This window comes from Suncus etruscus, chromosome 7, assembly GCF_024139225.1.
Source record: "Suncus etruscus isolate mSunEtr1 chromosome 7, mSunEtr1.pri.cur, whole genome shotgun sequence".
Classification (NCBI taxonomy): domain Eukaryota; kingdom Metazoa; phylum Chordata; class Mammalia; order Eulipotyphla; family Soricidae; genus Suncus; species Suncus etruscus.
This window is the reverse complement of record NC_064854.1, coordinates 125,422,038-125,447,618: the sequence shown is the minus strand read 5'-3', so window position 1 is coordinate 125,447,618 and position 25,581 is coordinate 125,422,038. Positions and strand designations below refer to the sequence as shown.

The 25,581-nt window shown below is 44.9% G+C and overlaps 3 protein-coding genes and 3 non-coding genes across 7 annotated transcripts in view; 2 read left to right on the top strand and 4 right to left on the bottom strand.

Annotated features, from left to right (window-relative positions):
• Positions 1–767: 767 nt before the first annotated feature.
• GLT8D1 (glycosyltransferase 8 domain containing 1) lies at positions 768–12,189 on the top strand. 2 transcript variants are annotated; one of them, XM_049776207.1, is made up of 10 exons: positions 768–908; positions 3,633–3,686; positions 3,767–3,865; positions 7,892–8,105; positions 9,506–9,623; positions 9,866–9,950; positions 10,544–10,656; positions 11,139–11,305; positions 11,430–11,542; positions 11,647–12,189. In XM_049776207.1, the coding sequence occupies exons 2-10, from the start codon at positions 3,671–3,673 to the stop codon at positions 11,835–11,837; spliced, it is 1,116 nt and encodes a 371-aa protein (XP_049632164.1). In that variant the 5' UTR covers positions 768–908; positions 3,633–3,670; the 3' UTR covers positions 11,838–12,189. The 2 variants fall into 2 exon arrangements, with proteins under 2 accessions (XP_049632164.1, XP_049632163.1); XM_049776206.1 differs by lacking the exons at positions 768–908; positions 3,633–3,686 and having other exon boundaries at positions 3,724–3,865.
• A 241-nt stretch (positions 12,190–12,430) lies between these two features.
• GNL3 (G protein nucleolar 3) lies at positions 12,431–19,422 on the bottom strand. The gene is made up of 15 exons (XM_049776193.1): positions 19,410–19,422; positions 19,171–19,229; positions 18,569–18,706; positions 18,368–18,478; positions 18,150–18,233; positions 17,210–17,342; positions 16,145–16,257; positions 15,584–15,698; positions 14,961–15,048; positions 14,185–14,359; positions 13,941–14,083; positions 13,719–13,855; positions 13,228–13,412; positions 12,631–12,697; positions 12,431–12,526 (listed from the first exon to the last, which is right to left on the bottom strand). Exons 1-15 carry the CDS (start codon positions 19,420–19,422, stop codon positions 12,447–12,449), a joined length of 1,641 nt encoding a protein of 546 aa, XP_049632150.1. The 3' UTR covers positions 12,431–12,446.
• LOC126014860 (small nucleolar RNA SNORD69) lies at positions 14,415–14,491 on the bottom strand. Its single transcript, XR_007497825.1, has one exon. It is a non-coding gene; the product is annotated as a small nucleolar RNA SNORD69 (small nucleolar RNA).
• On the bottom strand, positions 15,793–15,874 carry LOC126014869 (small nucleolar RNA SNORD19B). The gene has a single exon (XR_007497832.1). It is a non-coding gene; the product is annotated as a small nucleolar RNA SNORD19B (small nucleolar RNA).
• Positions 17,094–17,170, bottom strand: LOC126014858 (small nucleolar RNA SNORD19). The gene has a single exon (XR_007497823.1). It is a non-coding gene; the product is annotated as a small nucleolar RNA SNORD19 (small nucleolar RNA).
• Positions 19,423–19,799: 377 nt separating the features above from the next.
• Positions 19,800–25,581, top strand: part of PBRM1 (polybromo 1) — a 101,637-nt gene continuing 95,855 nt past the window's right edge. The window contains exons 1-2 of the mRNA XM_049776153.1: positions 19,800–19,899; positions 23,219–23,348. Coding sequence (XP_049632110.1) covers positions 23,301–23,348 — 48 coding nt within the window. The 5' untranslated portion in view covers positions 19,800–19,899; positions 23,219–23,300. The remainder of the gene's footprint in view (positions 19,900–23,218; positions 23,349–25,581) is intronic.

Here is a 25,581-nt window from a genome sequence, read left to right as displayed (position 1 = left end):
TCTCTCCTTCTCTTTGTCTCTGTGTTTCTTCTCTCTGTGTCTCTGTCTCTCCTCTCTTCTCTCTGTCTCTGTGTCTGTGTCTCTCCTCTCTTTGTCTCTCTCCCCTCTCCTCTCTCTTCTCTCTCTCCTCTGTCTCTGTCTCTGTGTCTCTCTCCCCTCTCCTCTCTCTTCTCTCTGTCTCTGAATCTGTGTCTCTCTCCTCTCTCTCCTTTCTCCACTTTCTCCAGAAGGGCATTCTCGCGCTGGTCCTGAACCTCGAGAAACTTAGCGCCTGGGGAATGAATCCACACAAAACATGCTTTGGAGACACCCCCATTCCCCGAGCTCGTAGTTTGGAGATGTCTTTTTTTGAGGGGGGTGCAGGGGTCCCAACTTGCTGTCCGCCCCTGTGACAGTGTTATATGTCAGAGTCACAGGTATTAAGTTTAATGTGTGACTGACTGCGCCTTTGTTTTAAATGCAGTTAAAAAATTGCATCCATTTAATTTTTTTTTAGGTTTTGGGGCCATGCTCGGCGATGCTCAGACCTTACTCCTGGCATTGCGTTCCGGAATCACTCCTGGTTGTGGCTCAGGGGAACCATATGGAGGGTTAGGGATCTTCCCTATCAACAGCATGCTAAGCAAGAACCATTCCTGCAGTACTATTGCTCTGGCCCATTTCGTGCATTTTCACGCAAATGAACCATGGGGTGAAACCTTGTGCATTTGCCTTACATTTCTTGAACCACATATGATCTTTGCCCTCCAGTAGTAAGTCAGACACTTCCACTGTGGCCCAAATTATAACAGCAACAATAATTATGTTAACCATTGATTGCACCTTTCTTTGTGTCAGTGGCCTGAAGATATAGTTGAGACCAACACACAGCCCAGACATGTAAGAAGACAACCACCTGACTCGGAGATGTGAGAATTCAGAGAAAATGCAACTGAAGGGGCAGAGTGGGTACAGTGGGTAGGGCATTTGCCTTGCATGCAACCAACTGGGATTCGATCCCTGGCATCCCATATGGTCTCCTGAGCTTGCCAGGAGTAAAAGTCTGAGCACAGAGCCAAGATCAACCTCTGAACACTGCCAGGTGTGGCCCAAAACCAAAAGAAAATGCAATTGAAGTGGTATTAGGGGTCAGTTCTCTTTGGAGCTAATCAGATGAAGAGGTTGGAGAAAGTAGATGTTTATCTTTGGTGCCTTTCCATCTTTCAGCCTGTCAGAAACCAGGCTTGATGTTGTATGTCAGAATGGGCATGCCCCTCTCTAATCCCTACCTATGAGGTGTCAGTTGTGGTAGAAACTTGAGGGAATTTGAGCTAAGAGAGAAAGACTTTAGGGTTCCATGTGAAAGGTTGTCATTAGGATCCACGTCTTTCCTTAAATTGGATCTCTCTGATTATTAAAGATTGCATTTTTTTTTTTAGCTGTTTCTGGATTGGAAAGGTCAAGTAATACTATACCTGGCACTACTATACATGATTTTAGAGCTCGGTAACACATCAAAAAAAGTCCTGTCAGTGTGTCCTGCACAAGTTCATTGGATTTATATGGGAACCATACAGTTCACATTCTTTCTTGCCAAGGAAAATAGGAATAAATGAATTAAATCATCTTATTTCTGTATGTGCTTCTTTAATGTTTTGGGGACTACCACTCGTGGTGCTTGGAGAACCATACAGTGTCAGGGATGGAACTCGGGTTCTACATACAAATCATGTTCTTCAGCCCTTTGAGCTCTCTCCAACCCCCAAAGAGGTCATTTTTGTTTTAGTTTGTGGGCCACACCCCCTAGGACTCCAGACCTGTAGCTCTGCGTTCACATCCCTCCTGGCTTAGGGTAACGAAGCTTCAGGAACCATATGGGGTGCCAGGGATTGAATCTAGCTCATCCATGTGTATGCAAGGCAAGTGCCTTTCCCACTATTATCTCTCCAGCCTCTCCCACCACTTTCTCTCTCTTTTGTTTTTTTGTTTGTGGTTTTTGGGTCACACCCGGCAGCGCTCAGGGGTTCCTCCTGGCTCTATGCTCAGAAATCACTCCTGGCAGGCTCAGGGGACCATATGGGATGCCGGGATTTGAACCACCGTCCTTCTGCATGCAAGGCAAATACCCTACCTCCATGCGTGCTCTCTGGCCCCTCCCTCTCTTTTTCTTTTTGAGCCACAGTAAGTAGCACTTGTGGCTTGATTCTGGCTCCGTGCAAAGGGGTCACTTCTGGTATCACGGGACTATATAGGATGTTAGGGATTGAACCTGGGTCTGCCACCTGCAGAAACTACCCACTGCACTGCCAATCTGGTCCTGCTACCACTTTGTTAAAAGAATGAATGGAATGAAATTTCAGGAAAAAGCTCTTGAGTTTTGATTATTTGGGATTTTTTTTGGTGGACTTATTTTAGGTCACATCTGTTGCATGAAGCCCTTTGAATGGGCTTGAATGGAGGTGGATGGTGATGGAGGCCTTTCTCCTCCAGCTCAGGACCACGTGTATCCTCCTCCTGTTGAACCGGTGGTTCTGAGGTGATTGTGGCGGGTAGAAAACTCACATGCAGGCAGGCTTCAGGATATAACAGCTTTATTTGCCCTGGCCAACATGTGTGGCCTATCATAACCATTTAGGCTGGATTCCTATTCAGCCCTGCATTGTACCTTGTCCCTCAGAGATCTTCTGCTTCCTCCTCTATCCTTCATCCATGCAAATCCCCCTTTTTGCCCCTCAGGACAAACCTTTTAGTTACCTCCCCGAGACCCTTCCCAGAAATGGGAGATCTTTCTACACAGGAATAAGGAGGGGTGTGGTTACAACATCGAGCTCCTGGCACTCAGGAATCACTCCTGGTGGGCACAAGGAACCATCTAGGATGCTGGGGATTGAACCTAGTTTTTCTATATGCAAGGCAAATGCCCTATACATTGTACAGTCGCTCTGGCCCTTTTTTTGGGGGGGGATGTAAATCTTTGAAAATCAAGGTTGAATTTTGTGTTTTGTCATAATTTTTTTTCAGCTTTATTTTACATGAATTTGCAAAAGTGGATATCTTTTTTTTTTTTTTTTGGTTTTTCCACCACACCCGTTTGGTGCTCAGGGGTTACTCCTGGCTAAGTGCTCAGAAATTGCCCCTGGCTTGAGGGGACCGTATGGTTCACCGTGGGAGCGAAACCTTACCTTACCTCTAGTGCCACCTCGCGGGACCCAGGATATCTATTTTTTTAGTTATTTGGAAGTATACCACTGTGACTACCATTAAAAAAAAAAAAACTCAAATCCCAGTTTGGGTTTTATTTAGTTTTCTTTTGTATTTTTTACTCAGGCCTACTCCTGGCTTTGTGTTCAGGGATTACTCTTGGATGTGCTCAGGGGACCATATGTGGTGCCAGGAATCAAACTGTTATCAGCTGCATGAGATGATTACTATCTCAAACCCACAATTTTGGTTTTTGAGAAGTTAATTAAAATGAGTGTCTGAACTTCTGAGTGCTGCCAGGTGTGACCCAAAAACCAAAAAATAAATAAATAAAAAATGAGTGTCTGGAAAAATAGTATATGCATTTCCTGTTTTCTACCTGAATGAAACCTGGTATTTTGATGGCCATTCTCATATATCATTGACTTTGGGAGTTTGTTTTTGTTTTGTAGGATTAATAGCTATTACTTATAGAAGATAGAAGAAGAAGATGACATTCCGTAGAGGTATGCTTTTCCCACACTGCACGTTTTTATACCGGTCAAAAAGTAAAGAGCGATAATGCAACGACCTTTTTCTGTTTCAGTGAACATCATCATCCTGCTCCTTGTTGTTGCTCTATTTGTACTGGTTTTGCAACATAAATTCTTTGGCCTGAGCAGTTTGCTAAGGAGCGAGGTTTCAGGTATGGGAGTCCTTACTAATGAATGCCTTTGCTTCTTTAGAAACTTGCAGTTCCCTGTGTCCCACATTCTGAGTATAAGGGGCCAGAGAGTTAGCACAGCGGGAGGGCATTTGCCTTGCTTGCAGAAGGACTGTGGTTTAAATCCCGGCATCCCATCTGGTCCCCTGAGCACTGCAGGTTGTGACCCAAAAACCACATTCTGAGTATAAGGGGCCAGAGAGTTAGCACAGCGGGAGGGCATTTGCCTTGCTTGCAGAAGGACTGTGGTTTAAATCCCGGCATCCCATCTGGTCCCCTGAGCGCTGCAGGTTGTGACCCAAAAACCACATTCTGAGTATAAAAACAACAAGCTTTCTTCTTGGTCTTACACAAGGCTGCTGAAGTCTGGAAAAGGAAGGGAAATGGCTACATGGATTGGGTGTGCCTGCTCTCCAGTCTTCTGATCATAGGCTCAGATTCCCTATGTCCCATTGCGTTTTGGCAGCTCTGCTGTCTCTGATGCTCAGTTCCATGGGCTATTTCCAGCAGTGCCATGGGCAGGTATGTGAGTGAGCATCACAAAAGAAAAGGGGGCACAAGTGGAGAGAAAAGAATTGGGGAGAGTGGTTGATACATGTACTCTTGGTGCTCCTAGAGCTCACCTTCCCCACAGTCCCAGTTGCTCAGCTGCTCTGTTTCAAAAGGAGAAGCCAGAGGCTCACGGGCTGGGGTTCTAGTCTGCTCACTTTCTTCTAACCTGTGCAATCTCAGCAGGGCTTGAAAAGCAGACTAGCCATAACCCTTGTCAACTGATAGAACAATCACTTCATTGTATGATTCAACTGGGAGTTATTTTCATTGTTTCTTTTTTTCTTTTTTTTTTTGTTTTTGGGCCACACTTAGCGATGCTCAGGGTTACTCCTGGCTCTTTGCTTAGAAATTGCTCCTGGCAGGCTTGGGGCACCCTATAAGATGCTGGGAATCAAACCCAGGTACATCCTTGCCTTGCAGCATGCAAGGCAAATGCCCTACCACTGTGCTATCAGTCCGACCCTACCTTTTTTTTTTTGTTTGTTTGTGTTTTTTTGTTTTTTGGGTCACACCCGTTTGATGCTCAGGGGTTACTCCTGGCTATGCATTCAGAAATTGCCTCTGGCTTGGGGGGACCATATGGGATGCCGGGGGATCGAGCCGCGGTCAGTCCTACGCTAGCGCTTGCAAGGCAGACACCTTACCTCTAGCACCACCTTCCCGACCCCATCTTTTGTTTTTTCAATTTGCTAATAGCTTACTCTTTGCTCAGGAATTACTTCTGGCAGGGTCGGGGAGGACTGTATGAGGTACTGTATGGAGTGCTGACGTCAAACCTAGGTTGTCTCCCACCTGTAAAAAAATCACCTTATCTATTGTAGTATCTCTCTGAACATTGTTTTTTTTTTGTTTGTTTTGTTTTGTTTTTGGGTCATATCCGGGGCCGCTCAGGGGTTACTCCTGACTCTACGCTCAGAAATCACTCCTGGCAGGCTCTGGGCACCATATGGGATGTCAGGATTTAAACCACTGTCCTTGTGCATTCAAAGCAAACACCCTACCTCTATTCTATATCTGGCCCCATCACAGCATGTTTTTAATCATGTATTGTGAGTGAAAAATGCTTCATTTATCAGAGGGACATGCAGTGCCTTGAGGATCAGACTCAAGTCTTTGAGTGGCTCTGACTTTTTGAGCCTTCTCCTCAGCCTTGTCTGTTGTATACATGACTGGATATTCCCTGGCACATAGCAGGCAGCCGTGTTCATTGAATATTGAATGAGTTAATGAAGATATGATAAAATGTAAACAATTTTACAGAACAATCTCTGCAGTTGCTGTGTGTACTCCATTCCAATAGTTTGTTGTTGTTTTTCCATCACACCCAGCGGCGCTCAGAGGTTACTTTTGTTCAGAAATCACTCCTGGCAGGCTCAGGGGACCATATGGGATGCCGGGTATTGATTTATGGCAGTTGAACCTGGAAACTTGCTCCTTAGACATGCCCCCTTGTCATGCTGGGTATAAAAAGAAAAATTTGGACGGCTGCAGGGAGTGCCTAGGATAGTGACAAGAGCAGCGCCTGCTGGTCTTCGGGGCCCAAAACTTAAACATAGGAGAGATGTTGCCTGCTTTGTATCTACTTTTCTCTTTGTTTTTTTGTACCTCCCCTGGCCACCTTTGGCAGGTGAATGTTCATCTATCTTTTCCCTCTTTTTCTGAAACCATCCGGGTGGCAGTGACATGCCTTAGACTCCAGGCAGAATAAAAAGTATACTTACTTTCTTTTTTTTTTTTTTTACTTTCTACTTCTCTCTTCTCTCTCCCTCAGTCTCAGGTGGGCAGTCATTACATGTTGGCATCCCTGGGTAGGCATAAGGCCCCACCTGGCAGCTGGACAGTCCTGGGCAGACGGTCACTACACTGGGAATTGAACCCAGGTCAGCTGTGTGCAAGGCAAATTCCTTACCCTCTGTCCTATCACTGATAGTTTTTTTTAAAATATATTTTTTATTTAAGTAACATGATCATAGTTGGATTATAGTCATAACCAGAACACCCCCCTTCACCAGTGTAACATTACCCCCTCCCCCCTTCTCATCCCCTGCCTGTATTCGAGACAGGCATTCTACTATAGTTACTTGGTTTTGTTTTGTTTTGTTTTGGGGGGGGCCACTGAGGGTAGGGTTGTGGGATGTTGGACAAAACTAGCAATGGAATTAGACAGTATAAGGTCCAGTTTTGTTTTTGTTTTGGGCCACACCCAGCGGCACTTAGGGGTTACTTCTGATTCTGTGCTCAAAAAAATCACTCCTGGCTGGTTCAGGGGACCATATAGGATGCCAGAGATCAAACTTGGGTTGGCTGCGTGCAAGGCAAATGCCATGCCTGCTGTGCTATCTGGCTTTGGTAAAGTCCTTTTTAGGGGGGAAAAAAAAAAAAAAAACCCAACGTGGTACCAGGAACTTAACTCAGACCTTTATCCATGTAAGGCTTGTGCAGTTTCTCTGAGTTATGTCCTATAATGTTTATTTTTATTTTATTTATTTTTAAACTCAGTTGACAGTTTCTGATTTTGTTTTATAACTAGAGTCCTGCTGAGAGATATGAGGAGTTGTTATATATCTGTTAAGGTTATTGATAGAAATTTCAAAATTTGGGACTGGAGCAATAGTACAGAAGGTAAGGAAGGCATTTGTTTTGCAAGTAGCCAGAGTTTGACCCAAAGTCCTATATGCTTCCCCTGAGCACCATATGGTTTCTGAATGCAGAGGCAGTAATAACCTAAGTGGGCTGAGTGTGGTTGGTCCCCTTAACCTCAAAATTTCAAGATAAATAATTTTTTTAGTTTTGGGGGTGCTCTGGAGTTATTCCTGACTCTGTACTCAGGAACTACACGGGATGCCACGCTCAGGCCATGTGCAATGCAAGCTCCCTACCTGCTGTACTATTGCTCGGACCCCAAGAAACATTTCAGAGAGGCTCTTCCCACTAAGTCCTCCCCTTCTCCCCCAAAAAAGTACATTCCTAGGGCACTTGAGGAGCAGTAGATGCCAGAGATGGAACCTTGAGGGGCTTCTGCATGTGAAACCTGCACTCCAGTCTTTAAGCTCCCTCCTTGTCTGTCTCCTTAACTCCTTTTTTTCGGGGTGGGGGCGGGCAGTGTTGGGCCACACCCAGTGATGCTCAGGGGTTACTCCTGGCTATGAGCTCAGAAATCGCTCCTGACTTGGGGGACCATATGGGACGCCGGGGGATTGAACCATAGTCTATCCTGGGTCAGTCGCATGCTAGGAAAACGCCCTACTGCTGTGCTTGCGAGCCGGCCCCTTAAGTCCTTATTTTTTTTGAGTGCAGCTTTTACTTTCCAGATTCCTAGTTCATGTAGCCTGGGCTGTCTTTCACATTGCAATGGTGGAGAGTGAGAGAAACAAGTTCACAATTGTCACCTTTATATCAAAAGTTGCTGAGACTGTATGTGTTTCATAGCACCTTCCTCTTGTATGTTCTTTGCAGATTCGGGCATTGTGGGACTTCATCCTATAGACTTTGTCACAAGTGCTTCCCGGCATTTGGTAGATAGAAACCAAGAGGAAATTCCTGTGGTGATTGCTGCATCTGAAGATAGGCTTGGGGGCGCCATTGCAGCCATAAACAGCATCCAGCACAACACGCGCTCCAATGTGGTCTTCTACATTGTTACGTTCAACAGGACAGCAGACCACCTCAGGTTGGTTGCTCACATGATTATTCTGCTTCTAGAAGGATCCTTTAAACTGTTTGTTTCTTTAATAGCGCATGAGCACACAAGAGTACTTATGTATATGTTTACATAGTTTTCTTTTTTGAGATTATACCATTTATAAACTTGGTCTCAGTGTGTTAAACCTACTATCTGTAAGCACCTTAATACAAGGTGTAATTAGTCTTAGAGTTGGAAGGCATGTGGGAATAAAAGCCAGGGAATAAAAGCCAGAGCATAGATCCAGATTCAAATCCTGGCCTAGAGTGATTAGAGGGAATAGCCACTGTTCTTTTTCCAGCCCCTCTTTTTTGAGAGAACTTTGAAGATGTACAAAGTATTTCAAGAGCCATCTTGTCTATAATTTTCAGTTCTGATTAGTTTTGTGGTTTATGCTACAGTTAGTGTTTAATTTGAATTATTAGTTAATAATTCAGAGTTGCAATTAATTTTTTATATTTAAAAACTCAGGAACTATCTAAAACAGTGGTCCTCAAACTATGGTCTGCGAGCCACATACTGTATTTGTTCCCATTTGTTTCTTCACTTCAAAATATGATATATGCAGTATGCATAGGAATTTGTTCATAGTTTTTTTTAAACTATAGTCTGGCCCTCTAATGGTCTGAGGGACAGTGAACTGGCCCCCTGTTTAAAAGGTTTGAGGACCTCTGATTTAAAATGTAGAAACAAATAGTGCATTAAAATAAACTACAGAAAATGATCATTGGATCCACAAAATGGGGACTTGACAAAATCTAGGTAAAAAGCTATAGTTCTCTCTAGAAAAGATTTTTTTCTTCTAAGTAGTACCTTAAATTCAGGTGTAAGAATTACTTCATTATCAGAGTGAATAAGTGAGACTGGATTAACAGAATTACCACCTTTGTGGATAATTAGCTTTCACTATATTTTTTACCATCATATTTAACTCATAGTCTTCAGGGTGTGGGGAAGAGGGCTATCCCCAGAGTGTTCAAGGCTTAAATATATTCAGGGTTCATGGATCACTCCTGGCAGGGTTGGGGCTGTGGAGGGAATGAGATGGGATTTGGGTTGGCTGTATGCAAGACAAACTCCCTACTCACTGAGCGATCTTTACCGCCCTCAAACTCATTTTCTTGATCTGTGTATTTGGGAGGGAAGAGAATGATTTATGTGGTAAATACTGTTTTCATGTGGGTTGGAATGGAACTCAGTAGTAGAATGCATGCTTTATATGTGAGAAATTCTGAGTTACTACGAAAATTAAATACCAATTCTGTAAGTTTTCTACAATGTCCAGAGTGATCCTGAGTGAGAGCCTGGTTTGAATAGTATTGATGACAGCATATTGGTTCAGGGTGGGAACATTTGAAACTGAAATTTGGGTGCTTGCTTTTCATCAGGTCCTGGCTCAACAGTGGTACCCTGAAAAATATCAGGTACAAAATTGTGAATTTTGACACTAAACTTTTGGAAGGGAAAATAAAGGAGGATCCTGAGCAAGGGGAATCCATAAAACCAGTGAGTTCCAATGTATCCTTGTTTATACTTGAAAATTACTAGGAAATGATTAGAATGGCCCAAATGAATTCTGGATACAAAGCAAGTTGCTTTCTGATTTAACGTGGGATAGTTCTAAGAGACCCTTCACGTCTTCTGCATTGAACATTCCTAAAAACATTGGGAATTCCTCGCAAGTTCTAGATGGGATTTAACTACGGACAAATCCAGTGTTAATGCTTCCTTTCCCCCCGTCTTTCCAGTTAACTTTTGCCAGATTCTACTTGCCAATTCTGGTTCCCCATGCAAAGAAGGCCATCTATATGGATGATGACGTTATTGTTCAAGGTAGTACAAAATGTAATAACTCAATGGAGGTCTTTCTAGTGGGCTAGTTTCTTTTGGTTTTGAGGCCACATCTGGCAGTACTGGGGAAGGAGGGTCGAGTACTTAGAGCTATCAAGCCTTGGCCTCCGCTACTTTAAACATGTTCCAGTTTGTTATGCTCTGACCTCTGACCCTAGGTCATCTCCTGGAATCTTGTAAAGGCCAGAGTCACTTCATGAAGACATAAATAGGGATTTTATTTTTGGTTTTTGGGTCACACCCAGCAGCACTTAAGGGTCACTCCTGGCTCTGCACTCAGAAATCGCTCCTGGCAGGCTTGGGGAACCATATGGGATGCTGTGATTCTATCCACCGCCCTTCTGCATGCAAGGCAAACGCCCTACCTCCAGGCTGCCTCTCCGACACCCACCCCCCCTTCTTTTTTGAAGGAAAAACTATTCCCTGTGATGCGTAAGGCTGGCTTCTGGCTCTGCAATCATGGATCACTTGTGGCAGGCTCAGAGCATCAAATGGAACACGTGGGATGAGGGGATTGAGTCGGGTCTGTAGCATGCAAGGCAATGCCCTTGCCCACTATCTTTCTGACCCTTCAGGTGATATCCTTGCTCTTTACAAGACACCACTAAAACCAGGACATGCAGCTGCGTTTTCAGAAGATTGTGATTCTACCTCTACAAAAGTTGTCATCCGTGGAGCAGGCAACCAGGTTAAACCACTACAAATACACCATTCCCTGGAATGGATGATGGGAAGGGGCTACATCAGAGATTCCTTTTTGCTGCCTTTTATGGTCTCCAAAGACTACTTACTTATAATTTGAGTTAAAGACTTGACTGGTTTTTCTAGGCTAGTCAGCAGTACTCCAGGGACACTGAACCCAAATTGACCACATGCAAGACAAGCACACTGCCCGCTGTACTCTCTGCCCACCCCCTTCACCTAGGCTTAATGTACTTATAGCAGTACAGCAGTCTATTAAGCCACAACCAGATGTGAGCCACTGGTAGTATGTGCTTCCGTCAGCTCATTAATATTTGCTCATGGTTTTTGTTCCGATTTGGAATTCCAAAGTGTACTTTTCATTTGGCTTTATGTAGCTAAGTCATAGTTTTAAATTTCTTTCTTACTGGCTATCCAATTTTACTTACCCTATTTGAAGCAATAAATACTTATCTCATTTGTTTTTAGTACAATTATATTGGATATCTGGACTATAAAAAAGAAAGGATTCGAAAACTTTCCATGAAGGCCAGCACCTGTTCCTTTAACCCTGGGGTTTTCGTTGCAAACTTGACAGAATGGAAAAGACAGAATATAACCAACCAGCTGGAAAAATGGATGAAACTAAATGTAGAGTAAGTAGTGACTAGCTAGCCCATGAAATTGCTGTGGAAAAATTTTCGATTCTGGGTTTTGCGGGGAGGTTGGCTTGGCTTTCATTTACAGGAACCTCCACTAATACATGTCATCTGTCTCAAGAGAGGGGTTGTATAGCAGAACGCTGGCTGGTAGCATCACTACTCCACCTCTCCTCATCGTATTTTATCAGCAGCATTCCACCATTGACCCGATGTGGAATGTTCGACACCTTGGTAAGTAGCAATGAGTAAATCATCATGTAGCATCAGTCTTCTGCTTTTCATGCATTGTGTGCAAGACCAACAGTTGATTTTTTTTTTTTTCCCCTCAATGCAAGGTTCCAGCGCTGGGAAACGATATTCACCTCAGTTTGTAAAGGCTGCAAAGTTACTCCACTGGAACGGGCACTTTAAGCCATGGGGAAGAACTGCTTCATATACTGATGTCTGGGAAAAATGGTATATTCCAGACCCAACAGGCAAATTCAGCCTAATCCGAAGACATGTGGAGATCTCAAATGTAAAGTAGGGGTTTGTGTCATAAGCATTTCTCAGGAAATACTGGAAGACGTGTGGGAAAGTATGGTCGTTGGGCTTTAATCTGCAGCAACCCACCAAAGAAGGGTCCTTCTTAACTGGATGAAGATGAACCGTCAGCTTCTCAGATGGACTCTAATCAAGTGTTTTGAACACTACTGCTCAGTTATCTTTGGATCAAGCCCATTGATGTTCAGGGGCCACTTCTGGCTCTGTACTCGAGCCATCACTCCTGGCAGTGCTGAGCTGAAGACCATATGGGTTGGGCCTTACTTTTTAATATCTCCAACCCCGTTTTTTATTGGCTAGACCTGTAAATAAAGTGAAACCTATATTTTAAGGTATCTGGTTTGTTTCCAGGGAATTTGCCACCCTTCTAAAACTCCCTTAAAAGAAACAGCTTTTTATAGATTCATACATTTTACCTTTATTTTCTAATAAGATATGATACATATTTACAAGATCTATACATCTCAGGCAATCTCATGGTGTTTGGAGGATCATGTAACATATAACAAGGAGGTAGACAACCCAGGCTTTCAGCATGCAGAGCCTTTTGGTTCATGTTGAGCTTTAATAGTCCCTTAAGCACATAGTTCTCTTATACATAGTCTGTACTAAAGTCGTAAGCATCATCTTCAGTTACTTCATCTGAAACAAGAGGTTGTGTAGACTGTTCATCTATATTGGAGAAATAAGTGATATTTTTAAATGATGTAAGCAATTAATTGCATACCACCACACTTTGTTAAAGAAAAAAAAAAGACCCATCCTATTCCACACACCTGCAGGCAACACCTCAGACTTTACCTCCCAGGCCTCGTCTGCAGGGCACATGTCTGAACAGGTTTCCTGTAGGACAAAGAAATTAAAGTGATTTTCAGCAATATCTAGCTGTGCTAAGGTCATGCTTGGTAGGTTTGGGAGGTCTTATGAGGTGCCAAAAATTAAACCTAGTCAGTCAACATGCAAAGCAAATGCAACACTGGACTATCTCTGGCACTTAAGATATTTACTGGTCTTTGCTTTTGTTCACTAGTCCCAAGTATTTACCAACATGGGGGGGGGGGAATCATTGGAGGGTAGAAATAATGGAAGAGATGGAATTAAGACTACAGATTTGCTAGCTTCAAGAATGTTAGAGGCTCTTGCTTTACATATAGCCAAATCTGATTCAGTCCCCAGCAATCCTATATGGTCCCCCCACAAGCACTGACAATGATTCCTAAGTGCAAGCCAGGAGTTATTTTCAGTACGGCTGGCTGTGATCCAAGAAACAAATCAAAGAAGTTAAAGGTCTTTCATAGTCCATGGAATAATATGTATTAAGTACATTGAAATTCCCATTTTAAAATTCATTTTAAAATTTCAGCTTAACTCACAGGCAAAATACTGGCATCAGCTCCTTCACCCTCCAGGTCACTCTCTTTCTCTTCACAGTCCTCCCACTGCTCCTGCTTCCTCTTTTTTGGCAATTCTTCAGATATATCATTTTCATCGATTATTCCATTTGTCAGACCCGAAGACTGGAAAAGGATGCTATTATCTGACCGAGGGCCTTTCAGGACTGCAAAAGGAACAAACCCATGTAAAGAAATGAGAACTTGGGCCCAGAGAGATAGCACAGCGGCGTTTGCCTTACAAGCAGCCGATCCAGGACCAAAGGTGGTTGGTTCGAATCCCAGTGTCCCATATGGTCCCCCGTGCCTGCCAGGAGCTATTTCTGATCAGACAGCCAGAAATAACCCCTGGGCACCGCCGGGTGTGGCCCAAAAATCAAAAAAAAAAAAAAAAAAAAAGAGAAACGAGAACTTAAGGGTCACCCAGCCAGACAAACTTAGGCAACACTCTAAACACAAGCCTTGCACACTACCTTGTATGTTGCGTGCATTGTGCTTCTCCAGTTGGTCCAGATTAAAGCCCAACTTCATGTCTGACACAGTCTTCTCTTTGAAATGTCGAGAAGGGGTCCAGGATACAGGAGGTTGACAATAGTAACTTAAGGTGGCACTAGTTTTGAAAATCAAAATGTTACAAACTGGTCCCTTCATGCTAATGTGATCATCACCAACTATATATATCAAGGAAGCCTTACCCTGTCCATTCTGACCACAGAAGCTTGGCAGCACTATCTACATTTGGGCTTCCACCTTTCTGGTGCAGTCCTCTTCTTTGAGCAAGAAAAGCAAAAAATTCCAGAGAATCCTTAAAGTCTGGGAGAGTATACTTCAATACTATCTTAAGAAAAAGAAAGGAGAATCATCTATACGTAGTAATAAAAACTGAAACTTAAAGACAAACGGAAGCACACAAGAAAGGGGGTAGTGCTGTTGCTATACCTGCCGAGCATCAACTTGGGTCAGGATGGCACTGGCAGCCTCCAGTGGTCTTAATTCTTCAATGCTTGCTGGACTTTTCAGAGCAAGTGCAGTGGCAGAGTTGAGCGGAGACACGATGAAGCTTGGGCTATCTATCATTGTGATGTGTTTGTCCAAGGGAACAACCTGCATGCTCCTGGAACAAGGAAACAGTGGTTGAAGGGGCACTAGTTTATCTTAACAGAAAACAGAACATGAAGCTCAGGGTTGGATTGAACAAACTCAGCACCGTCTGTCAGATCCAGTTTATCATCATTTGCTTCATGTTTATGTCAGCTAAAAGCTATTCTGGGGCGGAAGCCATAGTACGGTGGGCAACCCAAGATCAAACCTGGCACCACCCCTATGGTTCCAAAAGTAATGCCAGAAGGAATTCCCAATTTCAGAGACTGGAATTACAACCCCTTCTCATCATTCTGTCACCCCCAAAACCGAAACCAACAAAATCCAACAACCTTCCCCCAAGTAAAAGAGAAACTCTACATCTTCTAGCTCATTACAGACTGAAAGGCCAGTCCATTACCATCAACACTTCCTCCTATTCAGCCTAACCCTAACAGGCTTCTGTTCACCAACACTAGGTTCAAGCAATTTCTAGTTCTCTACCCTACGAGATTGTGAGCTACTATTCCACACTAGCCAATCACTTCCAATGCTCAGCAATGGCTTGATCCCGTCCCTTTCAATGGCCCCTCGAGTGAATGAACAGCCCTAAGATAGAGTGGCTATTGCCTTACCTTGTAAGCCCCATGGAGACACCAACCGGGCAGATTTGCTCCTGTTTTAAGCTATTAATGACGCTGCTTTTCCCCACATTTGGGAAACCTGTAAATCGGAGGGGGAAAAGAGAAAAGGCATATGTGGTCTGATTAGCAGTACAACAGACACGTAAACAGGATCAAAACCCGAGCCAGCTGCATGCAAAGCAAGCATCTTATTTGCTGTACCATCACTAAGGCCCAAGAACAAAGGGTTCTTATACAATGAAAGAGCAGGAAGAGACTAAAGGGTTTCAAAACACAACTTTCATTTGCAAAAAGATGCAGCCATGCAACAATCATGTAAGTTTTTTATGCTATATTTGGTAAACTGAGTTACTATGTAATATCTTCAGGGAAAAATTCTTGCAATTGAAAGATGAACTTTGGGGCTGGAGCGGTGGCGCAAGCGGTAAGGCGCAGCCTTGCACGCATGCTAGCCTAGGACGAACAGCGGTTTGATCCTCCAGCGTCCTATATAGCACCCCCAAGCCAGGAGCAATTTCTGTGCGCATAGCGAGGAGTAACCCGAGCGTCACTGGGTGTGGCCCAAAAACCAAAAGCAACAGATGAAATTTAAGACATGTCCTACTAAAACTCACCAACAACTCCAACCTGAATGGGTTTGCCATGAGCTTCCTGAAAACTTGCAAGAAGCTTCCAAAGACCTTCTTTCCCAACACATACTTCACTTCTGAATGCAGGTTTCCGTCTCACCTTCAAAATAAAATCCCAAATGATTAGCTTTAGCTTTCTGACAGTACTCTAGAATAAATGCAGTTTGGAAGCCATGTTTTTGCCTTTCAGATTTCTCTGGATGAAATCAGAGTTGGATCTTTTACATTTTCATTTTGCTATCAAGATTCTATGCACTCATCATATTTCAGCCATCTAAAATCTGAAAGAACCAATCATCCCCCACCAACAGTAAAAGAAACCTTGACTGGGCCCGGAGAGATAGCACAGCGGCTTTTGCCTTGCAAGCAGCCGATCCAGGACCAAAGGTGGTTGGTTCGAATCCCGGTATCCCATATTGTCCTCCGTGCCTTCTAGGAGCTATTTCTGAGCAGACAGCCAGGAGTAACCAACCCCTGAGCACCGCCGGGTGTGGCCCAAAAACCAAAAACCAAAAAAAAAAAAAAAAAAAAAAAAAAAAAGACTACCTTGACTATCTTCCCTTTGTTCTTCAGATAGGTTGAGGCTCGGAACACGACTGTTGGCAATTCCTTCTTCAGATATGTCAGCCAGTTCTCCAAATTCTCCTTTGGTACCAAGTCTGATAGGTATCAGGAATGAGGCACAAGTTCTGGTTTATTCCTTTGAGACTAACTCGTAAAATTTACAAACTGTTTGTCACTCTGATTTGCCTTTCCAGTTTTATCAAAGATTTAACCAAGGCCCGAGATGGCACAATGGCAGGGTGCTTGTCTTACAAGCTGCCGACCTGGGACAGACCTGATCCCCGGGATCCCCTGTGGTTGCCCAGGCCTGCCAAGAGCAATTTCTGAGTGCAGAGCCAGGAGTAACTCGTGTAGCTCAAAACCCCAACCAAAAAATGGATAGAGGTAAGCTGCTACCATGCTGCCCTTATCTAGTAAAGTTCAACATCTACACTAGTTCCAAATTAATCGGTTTAGCATCCACTTCTAAAGAGAAAAAAGACATCACCCAGTACCCCACTGGAAAGTGACAAAAAGCATCACCAGAAGCCAATTCTATACTTCAGCAGCTACTCCATAACCCCACTCTAGATTTTACCTTCCCTAACCTGACAGCTATTTCCAGAACGTTGCACCCTACACACGTATTTATTAAGAGACATTTTAACTTATAGCCTTACTTTCTGTTTCACATCATTCTGGATTCTCCTGCTTTTGCAAGATACCCAGATATGCATTGTAACTAAATATTGTCCCATACAAACCCAATCCCTGGGACCATATGGCATATGGTCACACAGTCCAAGCCCTTTGAGCCACTTCCCCACAGTCCCGGAAGCTTACACCCTTAAGGCAAAATGCTAAGTACACAATTGGCAGACTAGGAGAAACCAGTCCAACCACTTGGAGGACCCCCCCCCCCCCACACACAGTAGTATACAACACAAGCACTGGTTTTGCTAAGGTCAGAGTTGGATCTTATCAGTCTACAGTGACAGTCAGACTGCTTAGATATTTTCCTCATACCTCACCAGTGCATATGAAGCATGAAGGGCATCCTTTGCTCACCTGATTTATTTAGAACAAGCACCAGCTTTTTCTGTCCACCTTGGACAATGGCCTCTTCTACCTGAGGACATCTGCAACCAATAGGATCTCGGGCATCCAGTACCTCTAGCACAACATCAGAAGCTTCAATCACCTGTCAAAGGAGAAGCTATCAGAATAGCGCCCCCCACGCTGGGAAGACCCTCCAAAGTATATGAGCGTTATGCACTTTGCCACAGGGGAAGGAGTTGAACCTTATGTCCTCACTTTTATTATATATATATATCTCATACTGAAGAAACAAACATGCACGAGTGGAAATATCCCCCACCCAGGTATGATCACAGCACAACAAATTAACTTGACAGATGCATCTGGTTCAGCAAGAGATGCTAAGTACAGCATGATTCTATTTACTGATGGGAGAGGGAACTTGGCAAATGGGTATTGGGGATGAGCATGCTGGTGACACCAAGATACCTCTTGCCTTCTCACCTGGATTTAAGCCAGTCTTTAAGATGCCTTCACACTGATTTCTATATCCCCTACCTCTTTTAAGAACTACTTTTATTTTGTCAAGGGTCAAGGCAGCAATACAGCAGGTAGGACACTTGCCTTGCATGTGGCTGGCCTGGGATCAATCCCTAGCATCACATATGATCCTTAGTGATCCAAGTCATTTATAGGCCCTGAACACTGCTCCCCAAAAATCAAATAACCAAACGCTACACCCAATCTGCTGAGTCCTCTCTCCAGCACTGACATAAAATGTGCGCCCCCCTCTTGCTAAATCATATTTTGGAAGATAAAAGAAAATTTCCAACTAAAAAAAAAAAAACCCAAACCCAAAAAAACAGATCTTGTTGACAGCATCTTCCAACTTAAGCACAATTTCACATTTATAGATTGATGTTTGGCCTTCCAAACCTCATTTTAAAAACACTGACCTAGAAAAAAATACCTTTTTGAGCTCCTGACAATACAACTTCTTCGGGTTCTGTTTGCCTGACTTGGATTTCTTCTTAGCTTCACGTTGCTCCAATTCCTAAAGTGAAGATAAAGAAAAGCACAACGAACAGTTGTAACAATTCCCCATTTCCGTGGCTGAGCACAGGCCCCAAAATTCAGATGCATTTACTTCTATATAAAACCATCCTTTCCCTAGTGACTAACGCATACCTTCTTCACAGGTTCATCAGATGGCTTAACAACAGTATCCGTGTCAAGGTTTCTTCTCTTTTGCTGTTCCTTCAGCCTATCCAGTTTTTGCTGCTGTTTAAGTTCTTCAAGCTGTGTCCAAATCATGAAAGAAAGGGGTAAGCCCTGGGGCCCCAACTTGAAGATGTCCCCACCCCATGCGTGACTTGTTTGAGCACTTACCCTCTGCTTCCTCAGTTCAGCTTCCCGGAGAAGAGCTTCCTTGAAGGGGGCGCTATTGGGAACACCAGGGTCTTTTCTCGGTTTCTTAGGACCTCTTTTTTTCGCCTCCTTTCTCAATTTCCTATGGTGCTCTCGGACCTGTTATTAAGTACACATTTCATTTACTTTCTAAAATCAGCCTACACAAAGTTTTTGGTTTGGGCCCCATACCCTGCAGTGCTCAGGGTTAAGCATTTTTGCCTGTATTTACACAATTCTTTGCATGCTCATCTTAAAAGGAAATAATAATGTGACTAGTTTTATCTGTAAAATGACCGGGAAAGAAAAGCACAAAGAACGTAAAGCAAAGGCTCTGGACGTCGAGGTAGAAGTAACCCGCCCGGGTGTGGCCCCAAAAGCAACAGAAAAAAGGAGGTGATTTGCAAAGGCAACACACTTCTGTTTTGGGGCCACATCCAGGGGGGCTCGGGGCTTGCAGACTTGGCTGTGGCCGCTGCGATCGGTCGGTCCAGGCGGGGGAAGAGGCGGCCACGTGGCGCCAGGCCGGAGCCAGGGTTCGAGCTGACCTACCCTGGCTGACACTTCCTCCCGCGCGCACTCACCTTGCGCTGGATCTTGAAGCGCTTGTGGCACGTCATGCGCTTGCTCGCTTTCTTCAGCTCTGCCGGGGGGAGAGGAGGGGGACTAGGGAGGGTCCGAGGCCCCCGAAGCCCCCCACAAGGCGCTCAGCTCCCCACGGGCCGGTCCCACCCGTCCGCCGCGCTCCCGCTGGGCCTTGTCACGCCGCAGCCTTCCCGGGGCCCCGCTTCCCGCGCCCCCTCCCGGGCCCGCCGCCGCTCACTCGGCCGCTTCATCTCGGCCGCGTCCGTCCCCGCCGGCGCCACGTGCGCACTGAGCCCGGGTCGGGTCGCGTCGCGTCGCGTCGCGTCGCGTCGGGTCGGGCCGCGCACGCCACGCACGCCGCGCACGCCGCCGCTGCCGTAAAGCGCCGGTGGCGTGCGCGCGCACGCGGCGTCGCGCAGCGCAGCGCAGCGTCGCGCCGGGCCGGGCCTCGCCGCGCCTCGCCGTGCCGTGCCGTGCCGTGCCGTGCCGTGCCGTGCGGCGCCGGGCCTGGCCGGGCTCGCTTGACGGCCGCGCGGCTGCTGGGGCGGCGGGCCGGGCCGGGCGGGGCGAGGCGAGGCGAGGCGGCGGGTGCGGCGGCGGCGTCAGCGTCGGTAGCGTCAGCGGCCCGAGGAGGACGAGCGGCGGCGGCGGCGGCGTTGGCAGCCGTGGCGGCCCCGGGGCGGGGCTCGGGCGAGCGCGGCCGGGGCTGCAGGCGGCGGAGCGGCGGGGTAAGGCCGGCGGGGCGAGGCGGGGCCGGGCCGGGCCTTTGTGCGGCGACTCGAGCGGCTGAGCCGCCAGCGTCCGCCTCCCGCCTGTCTCCGGGTCTCGGGGTCCCCCGGGCGGGCGACGGCGGACGGACGGACGGACGGACACACACACACAGACGGGCCCCTGGCCGTCCCCGACGGTTGCCGCGAAACCCCCTTCCCGCCTTCACGTCGCCCCGGGTTCGGGCCCGCTGCTCCATTGCACACCTCAATATCCGTACCTGTGTGTGTTTGCCCCTTACCCAGGGGGCCCAGATTGAAAAGCCACACTGCACCCCACTTCGTTGGAAGCCCTGGGATTCCAGGTCCCCTAGCCGGCTAGAAAAGACTCGCAAGGCATCCTCAGGGCGTTGCTGGGCTTCGCCCCTTATCTTGTCAAGTCGGTCGTTGCCTGCTTTCTCAGCATTTTCCCATTCTAGCAACAGTGGGAGAGAAGAAGCAAAAGGAGGAACTTTTGCTACAGGGTGAACTGTTGTGACTCAAAAAAACCTAGGGCCCCAAAGACTGGCCCCCCCCCAAAAAAATATATATATATGCAAGAAGGGATTCTGGAAAAAGCAACTCTCAGGGTCGTGGGTGCAGCAGCAAGTACTAGAGTGATATGTCGACCCTAATTAGAGGGGAACATTTTAGCTATCTTCCCCCTCCCCAAACCGGGGCTGGATTAAAATGCTTAAAAGTGACCCTCCTCCCCCATTTATGAATGGACAGTTTATCAAATACGATCCAGAAGAAGCGAATGGAAGTAGATAACACACCACGCTGAAAAGTGATACTGTTTTGTTTTGATTGTTAATAGTGCTGCTGTTTAAGAGCCAAAGGTAGATTGATAAGGCGGTGGGGTTTTATTTAAGTATGTGAGATGAAAGCAGTTTGAAATGTCTGAATAAGGAGAATGGGTCTTGGTCACTTTCTTAATTCGGAGGGTTTCTACGAATTCATCAGACATTAGAATGTTCTATTCAGAATTTCAGCATCAGTCGCTGATCATCTAACCTACTAACAAGCTCTGACACATCTGATGGGGAAATATTGAATTGGAAAAGTCTGTAAAACTTGGTTTGTAAGTCATACTTAAAATTTCACTCTTGGTTCAACAAAGACATTGAATTGAAGACAATTAATATGGAAAGTTTTGAAGACCTGTGGTAAGGGTATTTGTTTGGGGAACTGATCATTTTTTTCATTGTAGTTTTCTGTTCCCCCACCCCATGTTTTTTGTTTGTCTTCCTGGGGGGTCATATGGTCATGGATCAAATATGAATGTATACACACACATAGGGATCAAATATATGTACATACACGGTGCCAGAATGTACATTAGGTAAAATGCTAATTTATCATAACGGGTTTCTATTCCCAACACCGAATATGGTCCCAGAACCCTCCCTCCACTGATCCAGTGAGCACAACCGAGTGTGGTTCAAAGTCCAAGTACACATCTGTATATGTATATCATTGACTATACTATTTCTCCAATTACACATCACATAATTATTTTTTAGTGCCCGTTGTAGTTTATTATTGTTGGGCTTGTACATTTTAACTAATCATTGCTATTTAAAAACATGTACTTGAACTATAGAATCTATTTTTTCCCCTTCTTGGAAAAGGAATTGCTGGATGGATATTCACAACTCTTTTAAGTAACAAACAATTTAGAAATAAAAAAGATCTCTTTAATTTTTTTTGTTTGTTTGTTTTGGATTTGGGAACATACCCAGCATTGTTTGGGGGTTACTCCTGGCGAGGCTCAGGGGACCATATGATCTCAAGCATAGATCAAACCCAGGTCAGCCATGAGCAAGGAATGCTCCTTAACCACTAGTATTTCTCTGCCCCCCCCCCCCATCTATTTCTAAAATGTACCACCTAAATCTGCTTTTAGTGTGTTTATTAAAAAAAATAAGACCACTAATACTCTACAAAAAAAAAAACCCAATTCACATACAGAGAGATTGAAATTCTAAAGCAGAAACTTAACTTTTTTTAATTTTGGGAGTTTGGGCCAGACCTGGTAGTGTTCCAATAACCATAAGTGGTGCCAGATATCAAACCCAGGTTTGCCACATGCAAGGCAAACATCCTACTTTCTGTACTATTAATCTGGCCGTTTTAATTTTCAAAATAATTTTGTGTATTTTTTTACTCCTGGCTCTGCGCTCAGAAATTGCTCTTGGCAGGCTGGGGGTGGGGGGCCCATCTGGGATGCCGGGAATTGAACCCCGGTCAGCTTCGTGCAAGGCAAATGCCCTGTCGCTGTGCTATCGCTCCGGCCCTGTCAAAAGAGTCTTCATTTCAAAAGTGAGAGCTGTCTGAAAGGTGCGACTTCAACAACATCCAGCAGATAATTAGATGTGGATGACCTAAGAGTCCTTCATCTTGGCTAAGGAAAGGAGCTCAGGTTCTAGTGCTCTTCCACTTACCTTGCCACGTTGCTTTCTGCCAAACTGCGAAAGCACAGTTTAAAATGTGTCCATCGGATTAAAGAGTGCTTAAAAGTTTACCTTAAATTGCATTTTTCATTGTTTTATCAAAGTTAATGAGCAAGGAGTTTTGGGTGTTGGATGGCAAAAGCAGAGGTTCCAAAATTGCCTCTTAAGTGAGCAAGCAGAAAGCTACCACTACGGTCGCACCTGAGCCTACTACATGTATTGTGCCCTCCAGGATCCTTTTAGTACCCCTCCGGCAGAGGCAGTATGGGAAACGTTAGTCTAAAATACATACACACATGCACACTAATTTTAACACACACATTCATTTTTTGGTCATTTGCTTTTTCATGGGTAATTCGATCTGCCAGAGTAATTGAATGCTTCTATGTTTTCCTGGGGTGGGGGGAGATATTTTCCAGCCTCTCTGCTCACTTGAGCCATTCTTGGTTTGTTCCAGCTTGCAAACACTTGGTGTCACATGTGAGCCTTCCACATGTGTTCACTCTCCATGCCAGCTCTGTGATTGAATTCTGCTCTTATTGACTAGGGGGCAATTGGGCAGGCATGCTTCCTTCCTTCCTGGAATTGACGGTCATTCCATGTGAGTATAGGGGGATCTCAGTGAGGCATGGAAAAAGTGTATGAAAAGCATTGGGTTTTAAACGGAAGGAAAAAGGTTCGGTTCTCCCCTTGGCCGTGTGTCCCAAGAGTACTGATAAGCCTGTTTTCTCCACTTGGCTTTCTTTTGCAGTTCACCCGGATGGTTTCTCTCTGTTTGTGCTCAGTTTTATTCCTTCTGACTCGTTTTGTATTTTCCTTTTCTCTGCCTTGTTCTTCTCTTTCAGTTTTGAATATACGTACTAACACTGACTCCGCACTTAGAAAGCCCTGCCTTCTCTCACTGGCTTCCCTTGGCCTTCAGACATAATGAGGAGACTGGCTTTTCGAGGCGCTGGTTGTGCTCTGGTAAAGCTGGTAAATTCCAAATCATCACCCTTTCCCTTTTCTGTCCTTCCTTGCCTTTCTCCCACGACGTTTAGATTTTCATTGTCCTTGACAGAAAGACTCCTGCCTCGTGTTTGCTAAGTTTACTGGCGTTCTGCTCTGTTTACAAAGGATTGGGCCTTACTTTGTCATGATGAATTACAGTCAGATTATCAACCTCAAGACAGCCACAACAATCAACAAACCTTGCCTGCCCTTGACAGGAACCTTTGAAGCTTTTACCTGGTTGTAGTCACTTGCAGAACTAATACACTTAAGTGACAGGAATGTTCTCATGTTTATTTTCAAATAAATAAGTAAAAATAACAAAAATAAAATTAATTGAGGACTATATAGTTTGGAGGAAAAGATAGAAGACTCCTTTTTTGTTGCATAACAGAAATTTAGTGGTTTTGGTTTAGATTTTGTTGGAGTGAGATCCCCATTTTTTTTTTTACCATCCTACTATTGACAATTCATTCAGCCACTAATGTCTTAGTTTGCTAAAATGTTGATGAGGGAAGTGAATTAGTGAAATTTTTGAAATCACAGTAAATTATTTGATGCTGTTACTAAACTTTATGGCATTATAAGACCTGCTTGGTTACATGTTATCTGTAGCAGTTCAAATGGGTGCATTTCCAATGTTATAGTCTAACGCACCTTTTTGTAAAGTTGGGTCAACTGTCAGTGAGGTCAGAGAGACTACAAGATGTAAGGTACTTGACTTGCATACAACTGACCCTGGTTTGATCCCCAGCACTGTCAGAAATGATCGCTGGGGGCCAGAGTGATAGTACAGTGGTAGGGCATATCGCCTTACCATACACAGGTATGGCTGACCTGGGTTCAATCCCCGGCATACTATTTGGTTGTCTGAGCACCAATAGAAGTATTCCTATGTGCTGAGCTGAGACTAACCTTTGAGCACCTCCAGGTGTGCCTCTAAAAACAAACTGAAAAAGTGATTACTGAGCACTACCAGATGTGGCCCCAAAGCAAGAACAGTAATAGTATCAAAAACCCAAACAATAGTTTTTTTAGTATCTTGTCTAAAACTAAGGATGGGAGCCAGAGTGGTGGCACAGGCAGTAGGACGTTTGCCTTGCAAGCGCTAACCTACATTGGACCGTGGTCTGATCCCCCGGCATCCCATAGGCAGGGGCGATTTCTGAGCATGTAACCAGGAGTAACCGTTGAGTGTCACCAGGTGTGGCCCAAAAACCAAAAAAAAAAAAAAAAAGAATTTAAAATTAAACTAAGGGCAGATATGTATGTACTTCCAAAAGACCTCAGAGGATGTAAAGTTTATATTTGAGGTATTCTTCCAAATCATCTACTGAAACTTTTTTTTTTTTTTTTTTTTTTTTTTTTTGGTTTTTAGAGCCACACCCATTTGATGCTCAGGGGTTACTCCTGGCTAAGCGCTCAGAAATTGCCCCTGGCTTGGGGGGACCATATGGGATGCTGGGGGATCGAACCACGGTCCTTCCTTGGCTAGCGCTTGCAAGGCAGACACCTTACCTCTAGCGCCACCTCGCCAGCTCCATACTGAAACTTAAAGCTATGATTTGAAAGTCCACATACTTAGTACAATGGATGGGATGATTGCCTTGTATGCAAAAAATCCTGTCTCTTGGGGCCGGGAAGGTGGCGCTAGAGGTAAGGTGTTTGCCTTGCAAGCGCTACCATAGAATGGACCACGGTTCGATTCCCCAGCTTCCCATATGGGCCCCCCAAGCCAGGCGCGACTTCTGAGCGCATAGCCAGGAGTAACCCCTGAGCAGCAAACGGGTGTGGCCCAAAAACCAAACAAACAAACAAAAATTTCGTCTCAATCCCTAGCACCCCATCAGGAGCAATCCCTGAGCACAGAGCTAGAAGTAAACCTGATAACTGCCAGGTATGGCCCATGAAAACAAAGTCCACAGGAATGTGACATGAAAGGTAGACCTGTGGTCAGGGCACTTTCTTTGTATGCTACTGACCAGAATTCAATCCCCACATTTCATAAGATTCCCTAAGTACTGCCAGTGCCAGGAATAAGCCTTGTACATCACCAGGTAGAGCCCAATTTAAAAAAAAAAGAAAAAGTCCACAGAGATAGATGGGGCCTACCTATGCTTTTCAGAAAGAGCCTTGGGTTTCATCGTTGGCATGCCATAGTCTCTTGAGTAACATCAGGTGTATTTCTCAAACTCAAGTCTAATATCACTCAGGTGTT

What these genes read in the sequence shown, in the direction of transcription:
- GLT8D1 (XM_049776206.1), top strand. Translation starts at nt 3,742, where the DNA reads ATGCAACGACCTTTTTCTGTTTCAGTGAACATCATCATCCTGCTCCTT. An exon ending in TCCGTGGAGCAGGCAACCAG is followed by an intron (nt 10,657 to 11,138) that starts GTTAAACCACTA and finishes ATTTGTTTTTAG; the next exon opens with TACAATTATATTGGATATCT. An exon ending in TGGATGAAACTAAATGTAGA is followed by an intron (nt 11,306 to 11,429) that starts GTAAGTAGTGAC and finishes ATCTGTCTCAAG; the next exon opens with AGAGGGGTTGTATAGCAGAA.
- GNL3 (XM_049776193.1), bottom strand. An exon ending in GCTTCAAGATCCAGCGCAAG is followed by an intron (nt 18,707 to 19,170) that starts GTGAGTGCGCGC and finishes ACTTAATAACAG; the next exon opens with GTCCGAGAGCACCATAGGAA. An exon ending in CTGTGGTCAGAATGGACAGG is followed by an intron (nt 13,856 to 13,940) that starts GTAAGGCTTCCT and finishes TTTCAAAACTAG; the next exon opens with TGCCACCTTAAGTTACTATT.